Source organism: Arachis ipaensis, chromosome B2 (assembly GCF_059453495.1).
Source record: "Arachis ipaensis isolate K30076 ecotype BB chromosome B2, ASM5945349v1, whole genome shotgun sequence".
Lineage (NCBI taxonomy): Eukaryota > Viridiplantae > Streptophyta > Magnoliopsida > Fabales > Fabaceae > Arachis > Arachis ipaensis.
Window position 1 is genome coordinate 9,807,775 of NC_142437.1, and position 18,429 is coordinate 9,826,203.

At 36.7% G+C, this 18,429-nt stretch overlaps 3 protein-coding genes across 4 annotated transcripts; 1 reads left to right on the forward strand and 2 right to left on the reverse strand.

Moving 5' to 3' along the window:
• Positions 1-5,884: 5,884 nt before the first annotated feature.
• On the reverse strand, positions 5,885-11,690 carry LOC107626784 (phospholipid-transporting ATPase 1-like). 2 transcript variants are annotated; one of them, XM_021115375.2, is made up of 9 exons: positions 11,596-11,690; positions 9,644-11,467; positions 9,224-9,551; positions 8,399-9,125; positions 8,157-8,280; positions 7,819-8,038; positions 7,161-7,619; positions 6,764-7,047; positions 5,885-6,577 (listed from the first exon to the last, which is right to left on the reverse strand). In XM_021115375.2, the coding sequence occupies exons 2-8, from the start codon at positions 11,253-11,255 to the stop codon at positions 6,873-6,875; spliced, it is 3,645 nt and encodes a 1,214-aa protein (XP_020971034.1). In that variant the 5' UTR covers positions 11,256-11,467; positions 11,596-11,690; the 3' UTR covers positions 5,885-6,577; positions 6,764-6,872. The 2 variants fall into 2 exon arrangements, with proteins under 2 accessions (XP_020971034.1, XP_020971033.1); XM_021115374.2 differs by having other exon boundaries at positions 9,224-9,554.
• A 685-nt stretch (positions 11,691-12,375) lies between these two features.
• Positions 12,376-15,604, forward strand: STN8 (Protein kinase superfamily protein). Its single transcript, XM_016327284.3, has 5 exons — positions 12,376-13,268; positions 13,510-13,683; positions 13,844-14,248; positions 14,467-14,830; positions 15,040-15,604. The coding sequence occupies exons 1-4, from the start codon at positions 12,669-12,671 to the stop codon at positions 14,815-14,817; spliced, it is 1,530 nt and encodes a 509-aa protein (XP_016182770.1). The 5' UTR covers positions 12,376-12,668; the 3' UTR covers positions 14,818-14,830; positions 15,040-15,604.
• MAN6 (Glycosyl hydrolase superfamily protein) lies at positions 15,593-17,898 on the reverse strand. The gene is made up of 6 exons (XM_016327285.3): positions 17,738-17,898; positions 17,372-17,648; positions 17,095-17,289; positions 16,871-16,993; positions 16,480-16,691; positions 15,593-16,279 (listed from the first exon to the last, which is right to left on the reverse strand). Exons 1-6 carry the CDS (start codon positions 17,866-17,868, stop codon positions 15,847-15,849), a joined length of 1,371 nt encoding a protein of 456 aa, XP_016182771.2. The 5' UTR covers positions 17,869-17,898; the 3' UTR covers positions 15,593-15,846.
• Positions 17,899-18,429: the final 531 nt, after the last annotated feature.

Sequence of the window (18,429 nt, forward strand, 5' to 3'; positions counted from 1 at the left end):
TTGTGGTTCGTCCTACTTGCATCTAGGATTGTAGTGAAAGGCATCTGCCTGAGTAGATGTAAGAGTTGTGATTCATCCTATTTGCATCCAAGATTGTGGTGAAAGAGCATCTGTTTGGATAGAAGTAAGGGTTATTGTTCGTCCCACTTGCATCCAAGATTGTGGTGAAAGAGCATCTGCATGGGTAGACACAAGGATTGCAGTTAGTCCCACTTGCTCTATGCTGTGGTGGTCTATGTCCGGATTAGCTACCGGATGTGTCGGGTCTGGCATTATATCCGACACATGAGCTCATGGCCAGTAGGACAGGTATGCATCATATGCATTTATGTGACATTATTTGGGTGTGTATATTGTATTTGGTTTGCCTATGTGAATATTTCTGTTTAACTGTTAATTGTCATACTTGCTGTAATTGCTCTTGATTGTGTTTGAACTTCATTTCTTGTGATTGTGACTGATTAGTTTGGATTATGGTGGTTTGAGCGTGATTTGATTTTGTTTTATGGCGGAGACCGTGATTGGATGAATCAGTGATAAGTTTGATGAAATGCTATGAGATATTATGTTTGATTAGAATTTTTACAAGTTAAATTATGAATATAAATTTTGGTTTATTAATTGTTATGATTTGAAAGGATTTATAAGACGAGCGATGATTATTACGGTTATATATATATATATATATATATATATATATATATATATATATATATATATATATATATATATATATCCTCTTGTGACAATTTGAAAAACTCCTTTAGTGAGACTATATGATTAGGTTCTCACCCCTACAGCCTTATCTTTTTTAGAAAACGGAGGAGAAGTCTACAAAGACCTTTCTGAGTATTTTGGTTGCTGTATCTATTTTAGTGCCTTAGTTATTATTTTTTCTCGTTATTATTATTATATCTTGTAAAGAGGGATAGGAATTGTAATGAGATATATATGATGTTTGGGATGTTCCTTGTATGAAGAAAAATGCTCCTATTTTATTATTAAGTATATAGAAGTCATCGTAATACTTCTCGATATCAGAATGGCGCAGTCAGAAGCGTGATATTCTAGTAGTAGGGGTGTTACAAGCAAGGCAGTGAAGCCACTCGGCTGAGACTTGGTAAACAAACTATAATCAGACTTTGATTGCGAGTAACCAGAATCCAATAGAACTGTCTTCAATTTGGCTGAGTTTGGACACCGAAATTATCTTGTAATTGAAAGAAGGTATGTATAATGCATTCGTCAAATACAAATTTTTTGAAAAATTATTGTTCCAAACTTCCAATTGTGTTGCTGAATGTAATAGTGTCATCTGGCAGCCGCACTACAATTGGATCAATTTTATGATATGTTTGAAATCATCAAGAAAGTATGATACATGGTCTGTAGCCTTAGTATCAATTACCCATGCAATGCACTTATTGTTTGAATTTGTTAGTGTTTTAACACTTGTTTGAATTGAAGAATGTGTACCAAATTACTTTGATGAGGTGGTGACTGTGATTGTGTCACAATTTGGTCAGTACTTTGAATGAGCTTTAGCTCATAATTGCCCAAGAGTGCTATAAAGCTTGTCTTTGCTCTGCAATGAATCCAGATTTGACAATCCTACTTCCAACCAGCTGGCTACTGAGTTTTTTATTTTCTTCCTCAGTTTCTGTTGTTATCATTTAGTTTACAGTAACTTCTCCACTATTCATTTGCTTCAAGTGTGGAGGATAACCATGCTTACTGTAGCATGTTTCAATGTTGTGTCTCAACTTTCCACAATATGCACATTGCACCTTCATACCTTGTTCCCTTCTTCCTTGAGTTCTTCCTCCTCTACCACTTTCTCTCTCTTTGTTTTGTCCAGATTTTACAAAATTTAAGGAAGAAGTAGAATTGTTTACGATATGTGAGAAGAGCAACTCATTTCGAGATTGTATTTCTTGGTGGGTGAGCATGGCAAACACATTGTTCAAGCTAGGAAAAAGACTCATCATCATCACTTGTGATCTCACACATGAATATTGATCATTTAACCCTCTCAAAAACCTGGTTATTCGATCTTCAGACCTATGACTCCTTATTATTACTCCTAACTCACAATTACAGGTTATGCCACATTGGCACACTGGAATTCTTCTAAAATTATCAAGCTCTTCCCAAATTGTCTTTAATCTTATGTAGTATGAAGTTACATCAAGATCGCCTTGTCTTATGGAATACAATTCTTCTTGAAGCTCAGCTGCTCTGTACCTATGACCCTAGTGGTATCGGTGCTCGAGGTCATTCCAAATATCACTAGCAATGTTGTTCCATATCACTGATTAAGAGATACTTGACTCCAGAGAAAGATTAAGTCAAGACACTATGTACGTATTACACCTTTTTCAAGATTTGAACAAGTTATCGCTCTTTTTTAGTTTGGTTATCGTTTCATCCACGAAACCAAATGTGTTCTTTGGTTCCAACGCCAACACCATTGCTCTCCTCCAAGCTCCATAATTTTTTCCATTTGAGATCACGTTCGTGATCAATACTCCAGGATTCTCAGAAGGATGAAGATAGTAAGGGTTTGAAGAATGTAAGTCTTATACCAAATTCAAAAATAAGGTAGAAATCAGATTGTTACCTCGACTCAATTGAGTTTGCAGCGCAGTGATTTGATTAAGGAAGTAAGCGATGCTCTGCAGATCGACGGTTGCTGCATCAGGTGAATTTTGGTTGCTATGATTAGGTTCTGCCATTGATACTCGTGCTAGATATTCTCGATTTAGACACTGAAATCTCTAAATTGTATTGAGAGACAGCGATCAAGTCGTTCTTCTCTCTCAACTCTTTTCTTGAATCGCACGCTACTCACTTAGAGTCTACGCTCACCGCACCATGATAAATGGTGCATTGTTTGTAGTAAGAGCGTGTGAAATATTGCAATTAGAGAAGAGGAGAGTGAAGAAAAGAAGTTTAGATGTATTGAATCGCAAAATTCAACTACACTGTTAGTGTTACTTCCTTATATAGATACATAGATAGGTGCCATATTAGTTGGCTTCTAATTAACTACAAATTACTAACAGAAATTGACTCATATTAACAGCTAATAGAAAAGATTCTACTCCTAACTACTAGTAGCTCTCTTCTTTCTACAATCAGTAAATTGTTAGTTCAAGTTGGTTAGCTGGTTCTCTTATAAGTCAGGTAACATTCTTCGCCCAGGGGGGAGGGGGTCGTTGCGGGGGAAAGTGTGCAGCGCGGGAGAAGACAAACGCGACGAGGAGGGGGCATTGCAGCTCTGGGTTTTTAGTTTTTACGGAGGAAAGGTTTTCTTTTATTACTGCAGAGGAGAGGTAACTAGTTAAAATCTGTGTTTAAAGAAATTTTTAGAATTTTATTTAGGATGTGTTAGTGTTAAGAAGATTTAAATTTAAAATTTTGAATTTTAATTTAGTTATTCTGTTTCTTTAGATTTGTTTTTAAATTAAAAAAAAAAGACAGTAAATCTATTTGGATGTGTTTGTTTTAATTTTTTTTAAATTAATGTTTAAAAAAGCTGAATAAAGAATAATATTTAAAAGATATCTAGTTGGACAGGGTTTGTTTTGGGCTAATATCAAAATTAGTCTTGAAAAATATATTTTTTTAAATTTATTTTAAAAAAATTATTGATCAAATTAATTTAAATATTATAAATTAATTATATTTGTATTTTTTGTCATTTTATTAACCATTTTAGTCAATAATTAATAATGTAAAATATTAATTCACAGTATACATAATAAGTATCATGTATAATATCAATTAATATTCTATATTACTAATTATCAACGAAAATTATTAATAAAATAATAAAAGAATAAAGTGATTAATTTATAATTTTTAAATAGGCAATTTAATTGATAAATTTTTTAAAAATAAATTTGAAAAACAATTTATTTTTCAAAAGTTAATTTAACTATTAATCCATTTTGTTTTGTTTTGTTTTTTGTTTTTATGTTTTCTAATCTCTAAATCTGGCCTATCAATAAGTGCATATACATAAATATATATGGCCTCTAATCTCTATATATGCTATGCAGCAGAAGTACCTCCAACTGATTAATTAATTAATTAACAGAAATTACTATGTAGCATGTGTTTAGACAAGTAGTAAATTAATAAATAAGTAGGGTTTCATCTTCGTATGGATGAGAGCACATTTGGATTCTCAAACAATCAAACTTATTAAGAGGTCAGCTAATTCGTTATGCTGAAAAATATACCATTGGGATTTTTTTCGAATATAAATTATGAAAAATATTTATTTTCTCAAAATTTATTTTTGAGAAATAATTGTTTTTTTTAATTTATAATTAAAAATTTTTTTTGTTAAATATGACTTATTTCGGTATACCCGTATATTTTTTGAAACTATAATAATAGTTGTCATTGTTAAATATGACTTGTTTTCTTAATTTATAATTAAAAAAAATTCTTAAAGAAGCTATATTTATTGTCTGTGTATTTTTGTGTATTCTTATATATTGTTTGTAGATCTATATACTCTTTTGGAGACGATGACATAGATTAAAAATGTGTATTTTAAGAATTTTAAAAGAGAATTCGGAGGAGAGTACGGCGAACTTGCTAGTTTTTAGAGTTTGCCGTGGGTGCGATAAACTTACTAAAATTAAAAAAAAAACGTACATTTCAATAAATAAAGTTCAGAAATGAGTTTTGGAAAAATAAATATTTTTCATAATTTATATTAAAAAAAAATTCCATTTTATTGTTGATAAAAGATAGCTGAAGCTATTTTTTTCTTAAAAAAAAAAACACACTCAAAGACAAATTAAAATATGATTAATTTAGTTCTTTCAAATTACGCTATCCAAGATTGGATAATGTGCTTGAATGAAGAAATTTAAAATGAATATAGTATTTAAAATAATTTATTTGATATATAAAAGTTATTTTTGAGATTCCTGTGAAATTTATCACATTATTTTGACAATTTAAAAAGAAAAATTCAAATCTCCTATAATAAAGAAAAAATTATAATTTTCTCCTATCCTATCTTAAAATTTTTCCCTAGAATATTAATTCCTGCATTATATTTTTTCTTTTTGTCTTAATATTTGATGACGTATTCCAATTAAAAAATTACCGTACTGCAATTAAATTAAATTTACTTTGTATTTCGAAGTTTTTAAAAGCTTGTAGTTTTCCTTCCCTTCAATTTCTCTCTCTCTCTCTCTCTCATATTTTTAAGAAAGGTATATACGATAAAAATGAGTCTAATTAAAAAAATCAAATATTTCTTAATTAATATTAGAAATTTTTTATTTTTATATTAGTATCTGCTTTTTTTAAATTTAAATTTTAAAAATTTTAATTTGAAACCGAGAGAGTAAGTGAAAGAGGGACCTTTGCATAATGAATGGTGTGTAATTTTGTATAATTATTTTAACATGTAGAATGGTTGTTATTTTAATTATATTAGAAGTCTAGAATATAAAATGATGTATCTTTGTTATTTTAGCGAGTTAAGAGCTCATATTTAATTTACCAATAAATTATAATTCAAATGACATCATTTTTTAATCTTTAAAAAAATTTCGAATTCAAATCTCATCCTAATTTAAAAAAAAAAATTCATATTTAGTTTTTGCCATTTGTTTCGCCGAAAGAAGACACATATATACGTACAAATGTACGTTGGTACGTACAATAAGGGGACCAATGGTAGTCAGACACGCAATTCCAATATTGTTGGCATTTCCAGAATCAACCACCAACAATTGAAAATGCATTATTTATACTATTGCATCTACGTCGTTATAATTTGAAAAGGAAAAAAAGAAGGAAATAACTGAGTTAAAACAAAATTAGAGTCCTAACTTTTATAACTGTATTAAACTTGGTTAGAAGTACTGCTGTTCTAATAAATAATGAAAAGTGTTGTGCATGTTAGAGACGGTTTTCATGAAGTCATCAAAGGTTTGCAGAGACGTCAAAATACTAGCTAGGTGATGATGCCATATCATTGTTGACATGGCATAGGAAGGAGCTGAAAAAATATAGTTTATATCTTTTAGTTGACGCCCTCTGCATGAGATTAAACTCGCCCTTTGGGTATGTTGGTTGTGGCTATGACTACAAAAGAACAAAAAAAATATTCATACATGCATACATAAAATACATAGGAGCATTGTGGAAATTGCACACGTACTTTCTAGTAGGGACACTCATCCAATGCAAGGACTCAGTTCTCAGAACCTTAATTTCTCTCAAACAAGCACATTTAATTTTTTTTAAGATCATCATCGTCACATCATATATTATATATATTCAGGTCTTCAACGGCAATGGCAATGGCAATGCCCCCCAAAGTCAAAAATAAGATAATTGCATGAAATTGATCATCTTCTGTGAGCTTATCCCCTTCCAAACTTGCTCCTGCTTTTACCTTCATTACCCAAGCCATGCATATATGTTTTCACTAGGCTTTGGTTTCATAAATTTCCATGAGATTTCCCAATACTTATATGCCTAATCACACATTAGGATTCAATTGTATCCCATCACTTCATTCTGTTCATCGGCTACTCATCTGGATGAAGAATTGATTCAACAAAAAAAGCACCAAATCCAAACATATTTAGTATAATTTGTAGAAAGAGCAATCAATAATTAAGCTATTCTTAGACACTTAAATTAGCTATATATAGCTAGTTTGCAACTTTGCATTATCCATGAAAATAGGGAGATAAAAAAGGACAAAATAAAAGAGGCTTACCCGATGATCTATCCAACCGCAAGTGCCAAAGAATGCAATGCAATAGAGTTGCCTAGTTTCTAGAAGACAATAACGCAAAACAAACTATACACTTAGCTTGTTGCCCTGCCTACCAATCTCCATGTTCTTTACTTATTGCCTCAACTTCTCTAGCTATCTGAATATCTGAAGGCCATAGGATTTGAGAAGCAACCTTGCATGCAAATCGAGGGAGCAATGCCACAACTGTTACAAGCAAAATTGTTATCCAATATGTTGGGGAGCACGCTAGATGGTAAATAGTCCTGTAAATGAAAATCATATAATTAGTTAGAGATATAACTATTTATGTCCTCATCCTATCCGATTAAACTTTTGGAAAAAATGGTTTCATAACAGATATCAATCATATACTAACCAGTAATTCGGAAGGAGAGGTATAGAGTCCAATACTATGAGGCAACCATATGTAATGAAAATTGAACCCCATACAGCAACATGCATGATCAATATCCAACCATTAACATCCATAGCCAAGTGCACGGTTACAAGGATAACAATCGCAATTGTCCACAAGCTGCCCAGGCTCCAAATATCAATTGAGCTGTTCTGATAGGTCAGTACTGGAATCAAGAACACAACAAGGCTCTGCCATAGTGTGTCAATCATTGTTAACCAAAACAATCGAATATTGTAAGCCTCTTGCCGGTGACCAGCACCATACAGCTTCGGATACTGCAACAGAGTCTTCTGACTCAAGTCTTTGTCCATAACACCAACAATCACGGTAGGTATTGATGTGTATATCACGGAGTATAATACACAACTCCACTCTGTCAAGGCAGAAGTTGTAGAAAAAGCACTGCACAGTATATACCTATAGACAAGGAAGACAATGCCATTAAAGTCATTCTACAAAAAAGAAATACCACCCTAATATGGATATATTATACTTTATTTAGTTCTCAGACTATGGATATGTAGTTTCAGGATGGCACCAAATAAAGTAGTTAAAAGAAAGAAAGAACTGATTTTGTTCAAAGGGCCTGTAATATCCAAAAGAGAATTATACTCACCAAAATAGCATGAAAACAAAGACAGCATTACGGTAGAAGTTGTAAAGAACTAGATAGCCAAGACGCTGATAATTCCAGTGACCATGAACCAGTAGTAGTTTTCTCAAGAACCGAAATTGACCCATTGCAAAATCTGATGCCATCACTGCTTGGCGCCCTTCCTGGCCACATATTCCAACACCAACGTCCGCCATTTGGATCATTGACACGTCATTGGCCCCTATCCAAGAAAATAGCCAAAAAATAAGAACATGTATGATGTGATCAAAAGTTAATACCAGATTATATCTGAATTTTGAATGTAAAAGTGGAAACAAGGCTTGTAGAAAAGAAATTACCGTCTCCTATGGCTAATGTCATATCATCTGTGCGGCTCTTAATAAGATTAACAATTCCTGCTTTCTGCAGGGGTGCAACCCGGCAGCATATCACAACCCTACAGGCAGTTGCAAGGTCGAAAAGCTGTTGAAAAAACATAAACGGAGAACAAACAATAAATATGTTTATGATGAACAAGTTTGACATACAGTATATTTTTCAAATTAGAAAGGAAAAAAAAAATCTAATAATCTAATCTTGCCTCTGATTCTGCTTCCTTCTCCAAAATATAAACCAAGCTGGTGCCATCAATTATGAGTGCCATTGGAGCTGTATCTTCTTCTTCTTCCTTTCCTAAATCAGCAATGGTTTTGCACTTGCCATTCCCCTGTCCTTTACCCGAAGGTCTCACACCATATCTGGCTTTAGCTTGAACCAAGAGATCTCTGCAATGAGCCTCGGAATTGGCATTTATGATAATCTTGTGCATATCTGGAGTAAGGAGTTTGCAGGAGACACCAATTGAAATGGCGGTTTCTTGCTTGTCGCCGGTTAGAACCCAGACCTTAATTCCAGCTTGTCTAAGGCACTCAATGGTATCAGGGACACCCTCTTGCAGCCTGTCTTCAATCCCGGTAGCTCCAAGCAGCTTCAACTTGCATTCAATGAGGGATGCTGCATGGCGCAATTTGATAGCCCGGTCGTACAATGCTGTGCTGGCTTCTGCATAGGCGCTTTGCCACGCCTCAAGCTCTTCCTCTGAGAGATCTCTTGAAGCCAACACAAGTGTGCGCAAACCTTCCAAAGAATACTCATTCAGATGAGTCTGCGTCGCATGCCATACACTGTCCTTGTCATTTGCCAAGATGCTAAGCATGGAAGTATCTGCGCCTTTAACTAACACCTTCACAGCATTGTCCGGAAACCGAATAACAACAGACATTCTTTTCCGCACACTGTCAAACTCATGCATCCCCAGCACTTCCAGTCTATGCATGCAAATACAATTGAAGCAAAACATCAAACATCTAGACTGCAACCAAAACCAAAACCAAAAACCAAAAGAGAACTAGTCTTTATTCTTTACCTGATTTTTTCACCATTTTTGTCAACAACAACATGTCCACTTGTTCTCTCAAAAAGAGTATAACCGTATGCAGAGGCAGCAGAAACCAGAGCTTGTTCATCGGGAGACTCTCCCTGGTAATCAATGCTGACTACACCATCATCTTCCTTGGAAGGCTTAGAACCATTAACAACAGGGATCACAGTGTTACAAGCAGTCAACGTGATGAAAAAATCGTGAGCAGCAACTCTTTCCTCGCTACTTGGATCTTCTTCTTTCTGCAACAATGTCATCAGATCGTAATCGATGGGAATTTCAGATTTGAGCTTCCATCTTCGTTTACTTTTAACTGCTGCAGTGATAAAATATAGCATTAAATTGTCAATGCAACACACATTTAAGATATGAAGTTCCATAAACAAATACAATACAAAACAATACCAGGAGGCACAGGCATGGAGCTTCCGTAATTTTTTCCAAACACACTAGCTTTCCGGAATTCCATTTTGTTTTCTGTGAGAGTTCCAGTCTTATCAGAGAATATATAACGTATCTGACCCAAATCTTCATTTATATTGAAGGACCTGCACTGGAATCTTAATCCACAAGAAGAATCATGCATATCCATGTCTTCCACCATGAAGTAAGACTGTCCCACACGAACCAACTCCATTGTAATGTAGAGAGAAATCGGAATCATGATCTGAAAGACAATAACGGAACTGAGAAAGGAGAAGAGTATTTCCATGGGTATGCCGTAGTATCTATAAACTTGTCCAAAATGGGGGCCAAGGTTGAGGTATGTCTTCCTGTAGTAAGGCAAGGTCTCGAGCTGTTGCTTGTGGCGAACGAGCCACACGGCCGTCCCAAGGGCCACGGCGGAGCACATCACAAAAAGAAAAATCGAGAGCCAACCGGTTTCTCTATTCATGTATATCTCCAGCTTGCTTCTCTTGGGAGGAGCAGCTGCACTGTTGAGCATTGCTTTTGTTTCCTGTCCAGCACACACCACCACTCCGATTAACCAGTCAGTGTTCTTCAACACGCAACCCCGAAGCACGATGTTGGATTGGTTCAGCGGAATCTTGTTCCCGTTAAACTCCATGTTGGCTGCAAACTCATAGATGTTCCTGTTAGGCTTCTCACATCTGATAACTCCCGTGACTCCACACGATTCTGACGTCACTGCCGTAACCGTTTCTTGCCTCGCAAACCTTGTTTTCAGGTTCGATTCTCCGTCCAGATTCATGGTCTGAATGTAGGCAATCCCACTCTGATCACTCGTTCCTAGCAAGACTATGTCGGCCGGGATCATCTCGTCGGCGGAGATCTTAACCACGTCGCCGGCTTGTATTCTGTTCCATTTCTTGGGGCGGAAGTTACCATGTTCCTGAAGCACGAGGCAGTCCCGGTTGTTTTCGAATCGATCGGAGCGGTGCTTGCGCCAATCCTCGTAGCCATCTTTGATGGCGGTGACACAGAGGACGAAGAGGAGGGGGAAGAGAGAGGCGGTTCTTCCAAAGACAGCCAATGGAGGAAGCTGGTTGAGAGCGGCAATGGCAAGGAAATAGAGATAAGCAACTCTGTGGAACTGAATGAAGAGATTCTTAGGCAAGAAGGTAAGCAAAGTGTAGCTGCTTGTTCTGATCTCGTTCCCCGTGAACTCATAGTTCTCGTTGGTTCTCTTGGGATCGTTTATGTACACAGACCTGGCATTGGCTTCATGCACGTAAAAGCCGTCATCGAACTGCCCGCTTTTGAAGCGACTCCGACTCCGATGATGATGATGATGATGATGATGATGATGAGGTTTACTATTCTCACATATTTCAAATGGCAAGAGAGAATTCGAATGCGAACGCCGATGCGAATCCATTGGCGTTCCTTGACCCTGCTCCTGCCCTTGCCCTTGCCCTTGCCCTTGTCCCTCCTTCAATAGAGGGAAACTTTCCACTGCATGGCCTTTAGACAAATTTACCAACACCGATTCGATTCCGATTCCGAGGACATTGCTCAATAACGTGAATAATCGACGAAGCTTTACATCTAGCATGAAACAATGCCCGCCACCATGGCCTTACATACGTTTATTTAGTTTGCATTTTCTTTAATTATGATGATGAATGATGAATGATTGAATGATGTTAATGACAATGACAATGATAATGATAATAATGATAATAATGACGATAACGAAGAGCCTTTCAAGCTACTCCCCTCCCAGAACTTGTGTTTTCTGGTTCAGCAACTCAGAAGGCAAGCCTCCTAAAACATAAAATGGAGGAGAAATAAATAAACATGTGAAATGATGGAATGGAATCCAAATACATTCAAGGAAAGAAACAAAGAGAGAGACAAAATGATGAAATCAAATTGTAGGTTGGTGTTCGTACCTGAAATTACAAAAGCGGTTGGGAGGGGAATGACAAGAAAAGGGGTATGGGGCGTTATGTCAGAAGAGAGGTTTGATTGAATGAATAATGCATAGAGAAACAGAGAATATGGGATCTGCTCACGTCGTCTACCTAATTACCTTTGCCTTTCAAATGCAAACCAAAAATTATATTATTTAAAATTAATTTTGTGGGTCCAATTCCAAATCCATAAAGGAGATAAAAAGAAAAATTAAAAAAATAAAGAAGAAAATGAAACGGTTTCTTAACTCTTATGAATAGATGTAATTAGTAAGTAGAATCTAGAATGACAGCTAAATTGACATGGAGGTTGGAAATGAGACAAAAGCGGAGAACCACGCATGATTTGTAATTGCATTTGCATATCTGCCTGCTTACTAAGCTCAGCTCACTCACCAGTAATATCTATCTGACCCCTTATAGTTACAACTTTTGTGTTATATATTGTGTATATTTTCTTTCTTTCTTTTTTTAAATATTTTAAATGAAAGTTAAAGAAAAAATGTTAAATAATATTTTTAATATAAATATTCACTTAAAATATATTATAAACGGGTGGAAATATTATTTTTCATAAATAATTTATTATATTTATTTGTTTATTTAAACGATATAAATATTATCTGTTTATTTAAATTATGATTTTAAAACCCGGATGTATATATTCTTGTTAGCTTTTACATAGATATGGAACATATTTTGTTTATTATTTAGTAATAAAAACGTAAAAATCGATAGATTTAATTTCGTTCCCACCCTATTTTTATTTATTTGTTTTCTTCGGTCGGTTTTCCTTGGAAAGAAGTGCGAGGAGAGGAGTTTAATGTTTTTGGGCCTTCAAGTTTGATGGATGAGGTTTCCATTTGAAGCCTTAATTTGGACCAAGAAAAATAGAAGAGAGTGATGGATAAAATCATAAAGTGAGGTGAGCACTGTGCAGTGAGGAGGGAGTGAAGATGTGGCAAAAGAGCAACCGTTACTGATTTTTGAGAGGGGAAGGTGTCAAGGTGGAAAGCTTGAAGGCGTCATTTCTTTGTTGGGATTGGAATGAAATGAATGTGGTGTTAGGCATGGCTTCTCTACTCCCTCCAACTCCAACTGTCACTGCCACATTCCAACAGCATTATTGTTATTATAATTTGCATAACAACCAAATAGCGGCAATCTGCTGCTTCTCACCTCCTCACAAAAAACTACTCTCCATCACTTCAAAGAGGAAGAGTAGGAGGGGCCTCATCAGGTGCAATGCTTTCTTTGATGACGTGGCAACCGGTTTGTTGGAGTTGGAGAATGCTCCTTACTTTCAGGGCTTATCGGAGACGCAGCGGTGGTGGATAGTGGTTTTTGGCGGCCTTGCTTGGATTTATTTCACTGCAAGGCCCGGGGTTCTCGTCGGCGCCATCGATGCATACCTTCTGGCCCCTCTTCAGCTCGCGCTGGACAGTCTTTCCGGAAGGAGGAACCTCAAGAGGACTGATTTTCTCGTCGGAGAAAAGCTCGGCGAGGGCTCCTTCGGTGTTGTGTACTCTGGTGTACTCCTCCCAAAGAATCTCAATGACTCGCCGGCGGACCAGAAGAGGCCACGACGGCCTCCGCCTCGGTCTGCTCTTGTTCCCCAATCTCAATCTAAGGACAAAGTCATTCTTAAAAAGGTATCTTACTATCTCATCTCATCGCATAACAATGTAACAATCTTAACCAAGTTGGGATGATCGAGTGGTTAGCTCACTCCTCCGGTTTGGGTTTCGGGGTTTCAAATTCCGAAATTGTACACAGCAGCTCCAAATCCTTAATGGAGCTGAAATTCACTACAGATTAGTCGTTAGCCTGTTGGGACATTGGGGATAGAGTGAGAAATCAACAAACTAACAATTGAGAATTGTTTTATTGCAGGTGAAGGTTGAGATCAAAGGGGCCCGAGAATTCGGTGATTTTGAGGAGTGGTTTAACTACAGGCTCGCTAGAGCAGCACCCGAAACATGTGCCGAATTCCTTGGAAGTTTTGCAGCTGATAAGACAAATTCACAGTTCACAAAAGGTGGAAAATGGCTTGTTTGGAAGTTTGAGGTGCTCTAAATAAGCTGATATTCTTCTTCCTATTCTTCTGTATAGCGCGTGCCTTCTAATTTAATGTTAAATCTTAGTAGTAGAAAACAAAATTATTGTCTTAGTATGGTTTGGTTCTTAGTTTACTTTCACATTAAATGGAGGGTCCTGCATTTAACAGGGAGATCTCACTCTTGGTGATTACATGAAAGATCGCAACTTCCCCTCAAACTTAGAATCCCTCATGTTTGGACGAGTCTTGCGAGGCGCAGACTCTTCTAAGAGAAATGCCTTGATCATCAAGCAAGTCATGCGCCAGATTATTACCTCTCTTAAGAAAATTCACGACACAGGAATTGTTCACAGGGATATAAAGCCAGACAACTTGGTGGTTACTAAGCGTGGTCGGATTAAACTCATTGATTTTGGTGCTGCAACTGACCTACGGATTGGAAAGAATTATGTTCCCAACAAGACACTACTGGATCCTTATTACTGTCCCCCGGAATTATATGTACTTCCAGAAGAAACGCCGAGTCCTCCACCAGAGCCAATTGCAGCTCTCCTTTCGCCAATCTTGTGGCAGGTTTGTTGCTTCTACCATATTCATCTAGTCAAAGTTCATGTCTAGGTGCATCAGTTTTTTAGTGAAGATTTGGGACAGACTTAATTCAATATAGTGTCATGATCTCTTAATATATTAATGCTAAATTGCCTCTCACTATTTGTTCCACACATGTGTGCATTATATATATAAATTCTGCATGGAAGAGCTGAAGTGGAATTATCTGATGATTGTTGCAGTTAAACAGTCCTGATCTGTTTGATATGTATTCGGCTGGGATTGTGCTTCTGCAAATGGCAATACCATCATTGAGGTCTTCTGCTGCTTTGAGGAATTTCAATCTGGAAATAAAAAGCTGCGGATATGATTTGAAAAAATGGAGAGACTATACTCGCCTCAGGCCTGATTTTCAAATTCTGGATAGTGAATCTGGTAGAGGGTGGGACTTAGCTACAAAGCTTATATCGGAGAGAGGTTACCTAAGAAGAGGACGGTTATCTGCTGCTGCTGCTTTAAGACATCCTTATTTTCTTCTGGGCGGGGATCAGGCAGCTGCAGTCCTCTCGAAATTAAGCTTAGACAGAAAGTGATCCGCCTAGCAAAGTAAGTATATCCTCGTATATTCTGATTCTTTCATGTTTTGATCCCTCATTGACCTTTCAGATTTATAGGGTATAGTTTTAGTAGAAATTCTTTGTTTCTTGTTGCTGCTTTTGATCTTGTTCTATCAAAATATATCCATCTTCATAATTTTTATAGCCTTCAATTGAATATGTTATGTGTTAATAATAACTCAATATTATTTCTATCAGGAGAAGCACATTTGAAGACCACCCGACTTATGAACTGACAACCATCAGTTATAAGATTTTGTTCGTTTGTTCTTATTTTTCCTGTTTGGTTTTTTTCTCCTGGTATAAGTCAGGGGAAGACTTTATACACAGTTTCAGCCACAGAGTAAGCATCGCAAAGTTTATATGTTAGACAGGAAAGGAGCTTTGCTTCTGCTAAATAGATATACATCTTTCTTGAAATCTATATGGCAGAAAACTCAGGCAGGAGCACTTAATGACTGTAAGATCTTAATCACTATTCTCCCATGGTTTCTACAGGAGGTGATTGGTCTGAGAATGCCAGGACCTTGCCTGTGGTACCATATATAATATTACATCTTGAAACAAGATATAGAGATAAGTGAAGTAGCAGTTTATTAACATTGTGTTATATGTGGGTTTTTTTTTTTTCCTTTTAATAGATGATACTTGATTGAAGATTATGTATTCATTTCCACAAGGCATTTTAATTTGAAAGTGTCTATGTGCCAAATTGAGTGTATATGTACCTGAGACCTGCAATGCTAACTTATTTTACCAGCTATCACACATGTTATATCATTCCATGTATAGAAATATTGGCATTGTACCGAAAAAGAAAGAAAAACAACAAAAAATACTATTGGCGACAACACAAGCAGAACGGGATGGTGAATCTCCAGTCTCTTTACTTTCTTTTAGTATCATTTCAAGACTGAAGTTGAGACTCTTGTGTGGCATCCACTTCTATCAACACATGCATGGTTATATGACTATAATACCATTTGTGACTTTTACCACATGCTGTTAGAGCTCATCATGATATAGTACTTTTTGGAACATGCTTTTCTTCTTACAACTCCAGTGACATCTCTTAGAACACAAGGAGTTGAACAGAGCAAGCCTTGTGGATTGAAGGGATATGATGCTTGAGGTGGAAGGAGATTTTGAGAGAACAATTGAATATCCATCATCCATGTAGTCTGTTCCATCAGGAAAGAGCTGCCACAAAAGGCTTCCAGCCCCGCTACCTCCTTTCTTTGTGGAGTTAAGGATGGTCTTGTACACTGTGTTTATGAGGTTGTCTCTGTATGATGAATTGTAACCAGGATCTTTTGAAGATACACCAAACTCGGCAAAAACAACGGGCATTCCAAGGTACTTTTCAGCATCCTCGATGTGGGCTTCCATCCAAGACTTTATGAATGGGAGATGGGTATCAGCAATTGATTGTGAAATCCTTCAACCAGGTAATTAATTCTTAGTCAGAAAGATGTCATGTTCATGTCTAAAGGTGTGCATGTTGGAAAATTACTAGAAATCCTGTGACATATCTACATAACAGTGTATGCCAGTACCCACTTGCATATGAATATGATATATGGATATAATTGCAGCTGTTTGAATGGAAGGTTTGCAGTTAACGTTGAATAAACTTACCAAGAGTCTGGATAGATGTGAACAGAAGCAAAGTCTACACCGAGAACCTGGTGGTTCCTGATAAAATCAGTTCCAACCTGTTGAGCAAATACGTTTGGGTTGAACTGAACTCTTTGAGGTGTTGAGGGTCCGTAAAATCCTTCAAGACCAATCTCCACTAGGTGCTTTGTATCAATGCTCTTCACATAGAATGCCATTTCTTTTATCCATTCCTAAAGCACATGCAAATATGTGTAAAGTATGGTATCCTTGAAAGAACTGCTGATCACTACTTCACTAGAATGCAATACTAGTGAGAAATGGGAGACGTTGAAGAAGATGATGAATGGGAAATGAAACAAACCTTGTTCGTTTTCTTTTAGTGGAAAGATTTAGCTATGGAGAGGCTAACCTGTAATGTATCACCTGAGGAATCCAAGATACATCGAGGCTCATTCATGAGTTCCCAAGCGAAAATTGTAGGGTCTTCCTTGTAGGTGATGTTTGTGTACGTATTTACTCTGTTGAGCACCGTCTAATAGTATTGGAACCAAATTAGTCTTGACTCTGACTCTTGAGGGATAAACTGACAGAAGACAAGACAGAAAGTGTCAAAATCCTGAAGGAAGTTTTCACCTTAACATGGTTCTTGTAGTAGCTTCTGAGAGTTGGATGTGAGAAGAAGTCGTCATCGGAGGTCAAGTTGAGGCCGGCAGCAGTTCCCCATTTGACATACTGCGCTTTGCCGCCATAAGCCTCCCAGTTGTTTACCAATGACAGTATGAGCCTTATTCTGTATTTCTTTGCTTCACTCACCACAAAATCTAGTGCCTGTCTTGTGATGTTATGATGTGAATCCAACAATCTTCATCTCTTAATTTATATATATATAGATCGAGATTAGAGTTACTACCTTGAAGACGCGTTCGTCATAAACTGATGGAGATTTCTGAAGGGCTCGCCATTGACCGTCGTTGAAGGCCCAAGTCCTGCAAACTGTCATGCCTACTGAGGATGCATGCTTGAACACCTCACTGACCTTTCCTCTGGTGGACTCATCCGCAGCAAATACCATCAGCCAGTATGTGTTGAATCCATTCACATAGAAAGGTTGGTCCCTCACCACAAATTGGTTTCCCTTGGTTTGCACCATCTCCCATTCACCTTCTTCGACATCTCCCATTTCGCTCCTTAAAGAAACCACAATATCATGCATCAATGGCCAATGGAAGACACAACATGCATGTTTATTTCTAGAACTGTAAATTATAATACATACCTAGAGCTTTGGAAGGATATGGAATGGCTTTCCCCTTCTTCATATTCACTGCTATCAAATTCAGTTGAACTTACGCTTTTAGTAAGGATCAGAAAAAGGATCAAGGTAATAACACTCCTTTGATTCTCCATAGCAAGCTTATTAACCAGGTATTGAATGCACATTCTGTTTTAGTTATGGACCACATTATATATGTGATCACCCTAAAGAGTAGTGTGCAAGTTGAGACCATGTTTCTGATCTATTACTAAGCTTTAAAGCCAAGTTAAGTTTTTGTTCTGATCAATATTGAGAAGTGGATAGAATATTCAAGGGTAGGAGTAAAGTTGCAAAAATGTGAGTCCTAACGCCTAAGGTACGCTCAGGTGGGTTCCACAAAGCAGGGAACATTATTGGATTTGAAACTAGCTGTTGTATGAGTAAGAATTTGAAGATCATTACAAACATGCATCATATATAGAGTAAGTGAATCCTAGATGTGATGTCTCCATCAGTATCATTTCTTGAAGAACTTGATGTTTGGAATTTATGGAAAGGAGAAAACACAAGCCAAAAAGGTCATACCTGTGGCTACTTGAAAACAGGATGAGAAGACCAAAGCAAGGTTTGTCGGTGTGACTTGGCAGGCACACTTTGTATTGTATTGTAGGCAAGGTTCAATTTATCACTCTTTGGTTTGAATCACTAGTTGT

Coding starts and splice junctions, on each gene's coding strand:
- LOC107626784 (XM_021115374.2), bottom strand. CDS start 11,255: ATGCTAGATGTAAAGCTTCGTCGATTATTCACGTTATTGAGCAATGTC. Junction 8,281..8,398: donor AGAAGGAAGCAGAATCAGAG/GCAAGATTAGAT, acceptor TTTTTTCAACAG/CTTTTCGACCTTGCAACTGC. Junction 8,039..8,156: donor GACATTAGCCATAGGAGACG/GTAATTTCTTTT, acceptor TTTCTTGGATAG/GGGCCAATGACGTGTCAATG.
- STN8 (XM_016327284.3), top strand. CDS start 12,669: ATGAATGTGGTGTTAGGCATGGCTTCTCTACTCCCTCCAACTCCAACT. Junction 13,269..13,509: donor ACAAAGTCATTCTTAAAAAG/GTATCTTACTAT, acceptor GTTTTATTGCAG/GTGAAGGTTGAGATCAAAGG. Junction 13,684..13,843: donor GGCTTGTTTGGAAGTTTGAG/GTGCTCTAAATA, acceptor TGCATTTAACAG/GGAGATCTCACTCTTGGTGA.
- MAN6 (XM_016327285.3), bottom strand. CDS start 17,868: ATGGAGAATCAAAGGAGTGTTATTACCTTGATCCTTTTTCTGATCCTT. Junction 16,692..16,870: donor CCTCAGGTGATACATTACAG/GTTAGCCTCTCC, acceptor CATGTGCTTTAG/GAATGGATAAAAGAAATGGC. Junction 16,280..16,479: donor CACATCTATCCAGACTCTTG/GTAAGTTTATTC, acceptor ACCTGGTTGAAG/GATTTCACAATCAATTGCTG.